This window comes from Panulirus ornatus, chromosome 35 (assembly GCF_036320965.1).
Source record: "Panulirus ornatus isolate Po-2019 chromosome 35, ASM3632096v1, whole genome shotgun sequence".
In the NCBI taxonomy this organism is placed as follows: domain Eukaryota; kingdom Metazoa; phylum Arthropoda; class Malacostraca; order Decapoda; family Palinuridae; genus Panulirus; species Panulirus ornatus.
Window position 1 is genome coordinate 19,157,387 of NC_092258.1, and position 12,020 is coordinate 19,169,406.

General features: G+C 42.7%; 1 protein-coding gene across 1 annotated transcript in view; it reads right to left on the reverse strand.

Annotated features, from left to right (window-relative positions):
* Positions 1 to 12,020, reverse strand: part of LOC139760195 (dnaJ homolog subfamily C member 10-like) — a 590,762-nt gene that overhangs the window by 456,069 nt on the left and 122,673 nt on the right. Inside the window, exon 4 of the mRNA XM_071683129.1 lies at positions 11,493 to 11,590. Within this exon, the coding sequence (XP_071539230.1) occupies positions 11,493 to 11,590 (98 nt within the window). The remainder of the gene's footprint in view (positions 1 to 11,492; positions 11,591 to 12,020) is intronic.

A 12,020-nucleotide genomic window follows, 5' to 3' on the forward strand; every position in this document is an offset into this window, starting at 1 on the left:
ACCAAGAGGATATATGTGTCGGAGGTGGAGGGAACGAGGAGAAGTGGGATACCAAATTGGAGGTGGAAAGATGGAGTGAAAAAGATTTTGAGTAATCGGGGCCTGAACATGCAGGAGGGTGAAAGGCGGGCAAGGAATAAAGTGCACTGGATCGATGTGGTATACCGGGGTTGACGTGCTGTCAGTGGATTGGATCAGGGCATGTGAAGCGTCTGGGGTAAACCATGGAAAGTTGTGTGGGGCCTAGATGTGGAATGGGTGCTGTGGTTTCGGGCATTATTGCATGACAGCTAGAGACTGAGTGTGAACGAATGGGGCCTTTGTTGTCTTTTCCTAGCGCTACCTCGCACACATGAGGGGGGAGGGGGATGGTATTCCATGTGTGGCGAGGTGGCGATGGGAATGAATAAGGGCAGACAGTGTGAATTGTGTGCATGGGTATATATGTATGTGTCTGTGTGTGTATACATATATGTGTACATTGAGATGTATAGGTATGTATATTTGCGTGTGTGGACGTGTATGTATATACATGTGTATGGGGGTGGGTTGGGCCATTTCTTTCGTCTGTTTCCTTGCGCTACCTCGCAAACGCGGGAGACAGCGACAAAGTATAAAAAAAAAAAAAAAAAAAAAAAAAAAATCTCAATGTATATATATATACATATATACACAGAGAAATATACATATATACACATTTACAAAATTATTACAGTCTGCCCTTATTCATTCCCGTTGCCATCCCGCCACAAATAAACTGATATCCCCCTACCCCCGCATGTGAACGAGTTAGCGCTGGGAAAAGACAACAAAGGCCACATTCGTTCATACTCAGTCTCTAGCTGTCATGTATAATGCACCGAAACCACAGCTCCCTTTCCATGTCCAGGCCCCACAAAAATTTCCATGGTTTACCCCAGACGCTTCACATGCCCTGGTTCAATCCATTGACAACACGTCAACCCCGGTATACCACATCATTCCAATTCACTCTATTCCTTGCATGCCTTTCACCCTCCTGCATGTTCAGGCCCCGATCACTCAGAATCATTTTCACTCCATCTTTCCACAATCAATTTGATCTCCCACTTCTCCTCGTTCCCTCCAACTCTGACACATATAGCCTCTTTGTCAATTTTTTCTCTCTCATTCTCTCCATGTGACCAAACCATTTCAAAACACCCTCTTCTGCTCTCTCAACCACACTCTTTCTATTACCACACATCTCTCCTACCCTTTCATCACTTACTCAATCAAACCACCTCACACCACATATTGTCCTCAAACATCTCATTTCCAGCATATCCACCCTCCTCCGCACAACTCTATCTATAGCCCATCCCTCACAACCATATAACATTGTTGGAACCACTATTCCTTCAAACATACCCATTTTTGCTTTCCAAGATAACGTTTTCGATTTCCATACATTTTTCAACGCTCCCAGAACTTTCGCTCCCTCCCCACACCCTATGATTCACTTCCGCTTCCATGGCTCCATCCCCTGCCAAATCCACTCCCAGATATCTAAAACACTTCACTTACTCCAGTTTTTCTCCATTCAAACTTACCTCCCAACTGACTTGTCCCTCAACCCTAGTGTACCTAATAACCTTGCTCTTATTCACATTTACTCTCAGCTTTCTTCTTTCAAACACTTTACCAAACTCAGTCACCACCTTCTGCCGTTTCTCACCCAAATCAGCCACCAGCGCTGAATCATCAGCGAACAACAACTGACTCACTTTCCAAGCTCTCTCATCCACAACAGACTGCATACTTGCCCCTCTTTCCAAAGCTCTTGCATTCACCTCCCTAACAACTCCATCCATAAACAAATTAAACAACCATGGAGACATCACACACCCCTGCCGCACAAGAACATTCACGGAGAACCAATCAATTTCCTTTCTTCCTACTCCTACACATGCCTTACATCCTCGATAAAAACTTTTCAATGGTTCTAACAACTTGTCTCCCACACCATATATTCTTAATACCTTCCGCAGAGCATCTCTATCAACTCTTTCATATGCCTTCTCCAGATCCATAAATGCTACATACAAATCCATTTGCTTTTCTAAGTATTTCTCACATACATTCTTCAAAGCAAACACCTGATCTACACATCCTCTACCACTTCTGAAACCACACAGCTCTTCCCCAATCTGATGCTCTGTACATGCCTTCACCCTCTCAATCAATACCCTCCAATAAAATTTCCCAGGAATACTCAACAAACTTACGCCACTGTAATTTGAGCACTCACTTTTATCCCCTTTCTCTTTGTACAATGGCACTATACCAAGAGAGATGTGTGGTAATAAAAAGAGTGTGGTGGTGACAGCAGAAGAGGGTATATGTAAATGGTTTGGTCACATGGAGAGAATGAGCGAGGAAAGATTGACAAAGTGGATACATGTGTCAGAAGCACAGGGAACAAGAAGTGGAGACCAAAGTGGAGGGGGAAGGATGGAGTGAAAAAGATTTTGAGTGATCACAGCCCGAACAAGCAGGAGGGTGAAAGGCGTGCAAGGAATAGAGTGAATTGGAATGATGTGGTATACTGTGGTAGAAGTGCTGTCAATGGATTGAACCAGGGCATGTGAAGCATCTGGGGTAAACCATGGAAAGTTTTGTGGGGCCTGGATGTGGAAAGGGAGCTGCGTTTCGGTGCATTACACATGACAGGCAGATACTGAGAGTGAACGAATGTGGCCTTTCTTTTCTTTTCCTAGCACTCCCTAGTGCATGCACAGAGGGAAAGGGGGGTGCTGTTTCATGTGTGGTGGGGTGGCTACGAGAATAAATGAAAGCAGCAAGTATGAATATGTACATGTGTATATATGCATATGTCTATGTATATATATGCATGGATATGCATGGATAAGCTGAAATGTATTGGTGCATATGCACCCGGGCATGAGAAGAAAGATCATAAGAGGCAAGTGTTTTGGGAGCAGCAGAATGAGTGTGTTAGTGATGGGTGATTTGAATGCAATGATGATTAATGTGACAGTTGAAGGAATAATTGGTGTACAAGAGTTGTTCAGTGTTGTAAATGGAAGTGGTGAAGAGCTTGTAGATTTATGAGCTGAAAAAGGACTGGTGATTGGGAATAACTGGTTTAAAAAGAGAGATATACATAAGTATGCATATGCAAGTAGGAGAGATGGCCATAGAGTGTTATTGGATTACGTGTTAATTGATAGGCATGTGAAAGAGAGGCTTTTGGATGTTTATGTGCTGAGAGGTGCAACTGGAGGGATGTCTGATCATTATCTTGTGGAGGCAAAGGTGAAGATTTGTAGAGGATTTCAGAAAAGAAAAGAGAATGCTGGGGTAAAAAGAGTGGTGAGAGTAAGTGAGCTTGGGAAGGGGACTTGTGAGGAGGTACCAGGAGAGACTGAGTACAGAATGGAAAAAGGTGAGAATAAAGGACGTATGGGGAGTGGGGGAGGAATGGGATGTATTTAGGGAAGCAGTGATAGCTTGCACAAAAGATGCTTGTGGTATGAGAAGCGTAGGAGGTGGGCAGATTAGAAAGGGTAGTGAGTAGTGGGATGAAGAAGTAAGATTATATGTGAAAGTGAAGAGAGAGGCATTTGGATGATTCTTGCAGGGAAATAATGCAAATGACTGGGAGATGTATAAAAGAAAGGGGCAGGTCAAGAAAAAGGTGCAAGAAGCAAAAAAGAGGGCAAATGAGAGCCGGGGTGAGAGAGTATCATTAAATTTTAGGGAGAATAAAAAGATGTTTCGGAAGGAGATAAATTAAGTACTTAAGACAAGGGAACAAATGGGAACATCAGAAGAGAGATAATGGGGAGTTGATAACAAGAAGTGATGTGAGAAGGAGATGGAGTGAGTATTTTGAAGGTTTGTTGAATGTGTTTGATGATAGAGTGGCAGATATAGGGCGTTTGGTCAAAGTGGTGTGCAAAGTGAGAGGGTCAGAGAGACTGGTTTGGTAAATAGAGAAGAGGTAGTGAAAGCTTTCTGGAAGATGAAAGCCGCCAAGGCGGTGGGTTTGGATGGCACTGCTGTGAACTTTATCAAAAAAGGGGGTGACTATGTTGTTGACTAGGTGGTGAGGATATTCAATGCAACGTTATCCCAATGAAGTGCCTGAGGATTGGCGGAATGCATGCATAGTGCCATTGTACAAAGGCAAAAAGGATCAAGGTGGGTGTTCATATTACAGAGGTTGAAGTTTGTTGAGTACTCCTAGAATGGCACCTCCTTGTATTTTCACTTTCTAAAAAGGGAAACAGAAGAAAGAGTCATGCGGGGAGTGCTCATCCTCCTCGAAGACTCAGATTGGGGTGTCTAAATGTGTGTGGATGTAACCAAGATGAGAAAAAAGGAGAGATAGGTAGTATGTTTGAGGAAAGGAACCTGGATGTTTTGGCTCTGAGTGAAACGAAGCTCAAAGGTAAAGGGGAAGAGTGGTTTGGGAATGCCTTGGGAGTAAAGTCAGGGGTTAGTGAGAGGAAGAGAGCAAGGGAAGGAGTAGCAATACTCCTGAAACAGGAGTGGTGGGAGTATGTGAAAGAGTGTAAGAAAGTAAACTCTAGATTGATATGGGTAAAACTGAAAGTGGATAGAGAGAGATGGGTGATTATTGGTGCATATGCACCTGGGCATGAGATGAAAGATCATAAGATGCAAGTGTTCTGGAAGCAGATGAGTGAGTGCGTTGGTAGTTTTGATGCACGAGACCGGGTTATAGTGATGGGTGATTTGAATGCAAAGGTGAGTAATGTGGCAGTTGAGGAAAAAATTGGTTTACATGGGGTGTTCAGTGTTGTAAATGGAAATGGTGAAGAGCTTGTAGATTTATGTGCTGAAAAAGGACTGGTGATGGGGAATACCTGGTTTAAAAAGCGAGATATACATAAGTATACATATGTAAGAAGGAGAGATGGACAGAGAGCGTTATTGGATTATGTGTTAATTGATAGGCACGCGACAGAGAGACTTTTGGATGTTAATATGCTGAGAGGTGCAACTGGAGAGATGTCTGATCATTATCTTATGGAGGCGAAGGTGAAGTTTTGTAGAGGTTTTCAGAAAAGAAGAGTGAATGTTGGGGTGAAGAGAGTGGTGAGAGTAAGTGAGCTTGGGAAGGAGATTTGTGTGAGGAAGTACCAGGAGAGACTGAGTACAGAATGGAAAAAGGTGAGAACAATGGAAGTAAGGGGAGTGGGGGAGGAATGGGATGTATTTAGGGAAGCAGCGATGGCTTGCGCAAAAGATGCTTGTGGCATGAGAAGCATGGGAGGTGGGTAGATTAGAAAGGGTAGTGAGTGGTGGGATGAGGAAGTAAGATTATAAGTGAAAGAGAAGGGAGAGGCATTTGGACGATTTTTGCAGGGAAATAATGCAAATGACTGGAGGATGTATAAAAGAAAGAGGCAGGAGGTCAAGAGAAAGGTGAAAGAGGTGAAAAAGAGGGCAAATGAGAGTTGGGGTGAGAATCATTAAATTTTAGGGAGAATAAAAAGATGTTTTGGAAGGAGGTAAATAAAGTGCGTAAGACAAGGGAACAAATGGAAACTTCAGTGAAGGGGGCTAAAGGGGAGGTGATAACAAGTAGTGGTAATGTGAGAAGGAGATGGAGCGAGTATTTTGAAGGTTTGTTGAATGTGTCTGATGATAGAGTGGCAGATATAGGGTGTTTTGGTCGAGGTGGTGTACAAAGTGAGAGGGTTAGGGAAAATGATTTGGTAAACAGAGAAGAGGTAGTAAAAGCTTTGCGGAAAATGAAAGCCGGCAAGGCAACAGGTTTGGATGGTATTGCAGTGGAATCTATTAAAACAGGGGGTGACTGTATTGTTGACTGGTAGGTAAGGTTATTTAATGTATGTATGACTCATGTTGAGGTGCCTGAGGATTGGTGGAATGCTTGCATAGAGCCATTCTACAAGGGCAAAGGGGATAAGAGTGAGTGTTCAAATTACAAAGGTATAAGTTTGTTGAGTATTCCTGGCAAATTATACGGGAGGGTATTGATTGAGAGGGTGAAGGCATGTACAGAGCATCAGATTGGGGAAGAGCAGTGTGGTTTCAGAAGTGATAGAGGATGTGTGGATCTGGTGTTTGCTTTGAGAATTTATGTGACAAATACTTAAAGCAAATGGATTTGTATGTAGCATTTATGAATCTGGAGAAGGCATATGATAGAGTTGATAAATATGCTCTGTGGAAGGTGTTAACAGTATATGGTGTGGGAGGCAAGTTGTTAGAAGCAGTGAAAAGTTTTTATTGAGGATGTAAAGCATGTGTACGTGTAGGAAGAGAGAAAAGTGATTGGTTCTCAGTGAATGTAGGTTTGCGGCAGGGGTGTGTTTATGGATGGGGTTGTTAGGGAGGTGAATGCAAGAGTTTTGGAAAGAGAAGCAAGTATGCAGGCTGTTGTGGATGATAGAGCTTGGGAAGTGAGTCAGTTGTTGTTCGCTGATGATAAAGTGCTGGTAGCTGATTCGTGTGAGAAACTGCAGAAGCTGGTGACTGAGTTTGATAAAGTGTGTGAAAGAAGAAAGCTGACAGTAAATATGAATAAGAGCAAGGTTATTAGGTACAATAGAGTTGAGGGACAAGTCAATTGGGAGGTAAGTTTGAATGGAGAAAAACTGGAGGAAGTCAAGTGTTTTAGATATATGGGAGTGGATTTAACAGCAGATGGAACCATGGAAGTGGAAGTGAATCATAGGGTGGGGTAGGGGGGCAAAAGTTCTGGGAGTGTTGAAGAATGTGTGTAAGTTGAGAACATTATCTCGGAAAGCAAAAATGGGTATGTTTGAAGAAATAGTGGTTCCAACAACGTTATATGGTTGCGAGGCGTGGGGTATACATAGAGATGTGCAGAGGAGGGTGGATATGCTGTAAAAGAGATGTTTGAGGACAGTATGTGGTGTGAGGTGGTTTGATCGAGTAAGTAATAATAAGGTAAGAGAGATGTGTCGTAATAAAAAGTGTGGTTGAGAGAGCAGAAGAGGGTGCTTTGAAATGGTTTGGTCACATGGAGAGAATGAGAGAGGAAAGATTGATCAAGAGGATATATGTGTCAGAGGTGGAGGGAATGAGGAGAAGTGGGAGACCAATTTGGAGGTGGAAAGATGGAGTGAAATAGATTTTGAGTGATCGGGGCCTGAACATGCAGGATGGTGAAAGGCGTGCAAGGAATAGTGTGAATTGGAATGATGTGGTATACTGGGGTCGAAGTGCTGGCAATGGATTGAACCAGGGCATGTGAAGCACCTGGGGTAAACCATGGAAAGTTCTGTGGGGCCTGGATGTGGAAAAGGAGCTATGGTTTCGGTGCATTATTACATGACAGCTAGAGACTGAGTGTGAACGAATGTGGCCTTTGTTGTCTTTTCCTAGCGCTACTTCACACACATGAGGGAGGAGGGGGTTGTTATTTCGTGTGTGGCGGGGTGGCGACAGGAATGAATAAAGGCAGACAGTATGAATTATGTAATTATGTACATGTGTATATATGTATATGTCTATGTGTGTATATATATATATGCATACGTTGAGATGTATAGGTATGTACATTTGCGTGTGTGGACGTGTAAGTATATACATGTGTATGTGGGTGGGTTGGGCCATTATTTCATCTGTTTCCTTGCACTACCTTGCTAACGCGGGAGACAGCAACAAAGCAAAATAAATATAAATAAATAAATTGATTGAGAGGGTGAAGGCATGTACAGAGTGTGAGATTGGGGAAGACCAGTGTGGTTTCAGAAGTGGTAGAGGATGTGTGGATCAGAAGTTTGCTTTGAAGAATGTATGTGACAAATACTTAGAAAAATAGATGGATTTGTATGTAGCATTTATGGATCTGGAGATGGCATATGATATAGTTGATAGAGATGCTTTGTGGAAGGTATTAAGAGTATATGGTATGGGAGGCAAGTTGCTAGAACCAGTGAAAAGGTTTTATTGAGGATGTAAGGAACGTGCACGAGTAGGAAGAGGGGAAAGTGAATGGTTGCCACTGAAAGTAGGTTTGCGGTAGGGGTGCATGATGTCTCCATGGTTGTTTAATTTGATTATGGATGGGGATGTTAGGGAGGTGAATGTAAGAGTTTTGAAGAGAGAGGTAAGTATGCATTCCCGCCGCCAACCCGCCGCACATGAAATGGCACCCCCCCCCCCAGCATGTGTGCGAGGTAGCACTGGGAAAAGACAACAAAGGCCACATTCATTCACACTCAGTCTCTAGCTGTCATGTATAATGCACCGAAACCACAGCTCCCTTTACACATCCAGGCCCCACAAAGCTTTCCATGTTTTACCCCAGACGCTTCACATGCCCTAGTTCAATCCATTGACAGCACGTCGACCCCAATATACCACATTGTTCCAATTCACTCTATTTCCTGCACGCCTTTCACCCTCCTGCATGTTCAGTCCCCGATCACTAAAAATCTTTTTCACCTCATCTTTCAACCTCCAATTGGTCTCCCACTTCTCATTCCCTCCACCTCTGACACACATATCCTCTTTGTCAATCTTTCCTCATTCATTCTCTCCATGTGACCAAACCACTTCAAAATACCCTCATCCGCTCTCCCAAGCACACTCTTTTTATTACCACACATCTTTCTTACCCTTTCATTACTTACTCGATCAAACCACCTCACACCACATACTGTCCTCAAACATCTCATTTCCAACACACCCATCCTCCTCCAGACATCTCTATCTACATCCCATGCCTCGCAACCATATAACATTGTTGGAACCACTATTCTTTAAACATACCCATTTTTGCTTTCTGAGATAACGTCACCTTCCACACATTTTTCAATCCCCCTAGAACTTTCACCCCTCCCCCAACCTGTAACTCACTTCTGCTTCCATCCACTGCCAAATCCATTCCCAGATATCTAAAACACTTTGCTTCCTCCAGTTTTTTTCCATTCAAACTAATTTCCCAACTGACTTATCCATCAACTCTACTGTACCTAATAACCTTGCTCTTATTCACATTTACTCAGCTTTCTTTTTTCACACACTTTACCAAACTCAGTCACCAGCTTCGGCAGTTTCTCACATAAATCAGCCATCAGCGCATACTGTATCATAAGCGAACAACAACTGACTCACTTCCCAAGACCTCTCATCCACAACAGACTGCAAACTTGCCCCTCTCGCCAAAACTCTTCCATTCACCTCCCTAACAATCCCATCCATAAACAAATTAAACAACCATGGAGACATCACGCACCCCTGCCACAAACCTACATTCACTGAGAACCAATCACCTTCCTCTCTTCCTACTCGTACACATTCCTTACATCCTCGATAAAAACTTCTCACTGCCTCTAGCAACTGGCCTCCCACACCATATATTCTTAATACCTTCCAAAGAGCAACTCTATCACATGCCTTCTCTAGATCCATAAATGCTACATACAAATCCATTTGCTTTTTTAAGTATTTCTCACATACATTCTTCAAAGCAAACACCTGATCCACACATCCTTTACCACTTCTGAAACCACCCTGCTCTTCCCCAATCTGATGCTCTGTACATGCTTTCACCCTCTCAATCAATATCCTCCCATATAATTTCCCAGGAATACTCAACAAACTTATACCTCTGTAATTTGAGCACTCACATTTATCCCCTTTGCCTTTGTACAAAGGCGCAATGAATGCATTCCGCCAATCCTCAGGCACCTCACCATGAGTCATACATACATTACATATCCTTAACAACCAGTCAACAACACAGTCACCCCCTTTATCAATATATTCCACTGCAATACCATCCAAACCCACTGCCTTGCTGCCTTTCATCTTCTGCAAAGCTCTTACTACCTCTTCTTTGTTTACCAAATCATTCTCCCTAACCCTCTCATTTCGCACACCACCTTGACCAAAACACCCTATACCTGCCACTCTATCATCAAACACATTCAACAAACCTTCAAAATACTCACTCCATCTCCTCACATCACCACTACTTCTTATCACCTCCCCAATAGTCCCCTTCACCAATGTTCCCATTTGTTCTCTTGTCTTATGCACTTTATTTACCTCCTTCCAAAACATCTTTTTATTCTCCTCAAAATTTAAGGATACTCTATCACCCCAACTCTCGTTTGCTCTCTTTTTCACCTCTTGCACCTTTCCCTTGACCACCTGCCTCTTTCTTTTATACATCTCCCAGTCATTTGCACGATTTCCCTGCAAAATACTTCCAAATGCCTGTCTCTTCTCTTTCACAAGTAATCTTACTTCTTCATCCCACCATTCACTACCCTTTCTTATCTGCCCTTCTCCCATACTTCTCATGCCACAAGCATCTTTTGCGCAAGCCATCACTGTTTCCCTAAATACATCCCATTCTTCCCACTCCCCTTACATCCTTTGCTCTAACCTTTTTCCAGTCTGCACTCAGTCTCTCCTCATACTTCCTCACACAAGTCTCCTTCCCAAGCTCACTTACTCTCACAACTCTCTTCACCCCAACATTCTCTCCTCTTTTCTGAAAACCTCTACAAATCTTCAACTTCCCCTCCAAAAGATAATGATCAGACATCCTTCCAGTTGCACCTCTCAGCACATTAACATCCAAAAGTCTCTCTTTCACATGCCTATCAATTAACACGTAATCCAATAACGCTCTCTACTGATCTCTCCTACTTACATATGTATACTTATGTATATATCTGATTTTAAACCAGGTATTCCCTATCACCAGTCCTTTTTCAGCACACAAATCCACACGCTCTTCACCATTTCCATTTACAACACTGAACACCCCATGTACACCATTATTCCCTCAACTGCCGCATTACTCACCTTAGCATTCAAATCACCCATTACTACAACCCGGTCTCGTGCATCAAAACTACTAACGCACTCACTCATCTGCTCCTAAAACACTTGCTTCTCATGATCTTTATTCTCATGCCCAGGTGCATAGGCACCACTAATCACCCATCTCTCTCCATCCACTTTCAGTTTTATGCATATCAATCTAGAGTTTACTTTCTTACACTCTATCACATACTCCCACAACTCCTTTTTCAGGAGCAGTGCTACTCCTTCCCTTGCTCTTGTCCTCTCACAAACCCCTGACTTTACTCCCAAAACATTCCCAAACCACTCTTCCCCTTTACCCTTGAGCTTCGTTTCACTCACAGCCAAAACATCCAGGTTCCTTTCCTCAAACATACTACCTGTCTCTCTTTTTTCTCATTTTGGTTACATCCAAACACATCTAAACACCCCAATCTGAGCCTTCGAGGAGGTTGAACACTCCCTGCATGACTCCTGTTTCCCTTTTTAGAAAGTTAAAATACGAGAAGGGGAGGGTTTTTAGCCCCCACTCCCATCCCTTTCCCTGGGAATATTTACATTAATTTAAAAAGAAAACAAGCACTGATAACGGGTTGCAGTGCAAATATTTTGACATTTTTTTCTTAGCATAAAATTCATTTTATCAGCAACATTGTACTCACCGAAGTCAGCCTTGTTCAGGGTGATAATTTCAGGATCATCATCATAAATACCAAAGTTGTCATGGTAGTAATTCCAAGAGTGGTACTGGTGCCCTGAACTAGAAAAATGAAAGAAAAAATATTGAAACATATGTTATAATATGATTAATATAATATCAATACAATATTATTAAGTTGATGACTGAGTTTGGTAAAGTGTGTGAAAGAAGAAAGTTGAGAGTAAAAGTGAATACGAGCTAGGTAATTAGGTTCATTAGGGTTGAGGGACAAGTTAATTAGGAGGTTAAGTTTAAATGGAGAAAAACTGGTGGAGGTGAAGTGTTTTAGATATCTGGGAGTGGACTTAGCAGCAGATGGAACCATGGAAGAGGAAGCAAATCACAGGGTGGGGGGAGGGGACAAAGGTTCTGGGAGTGTTGAAAAATGTGTGGAAGGTGTGAACGTTATCTCGGACAGCAAAGGAACAGTGGTTCTGAAAATTTTATATAGTTGTGAGGCATGGGCTATAGATAGGGTTGTGCAGAGGAG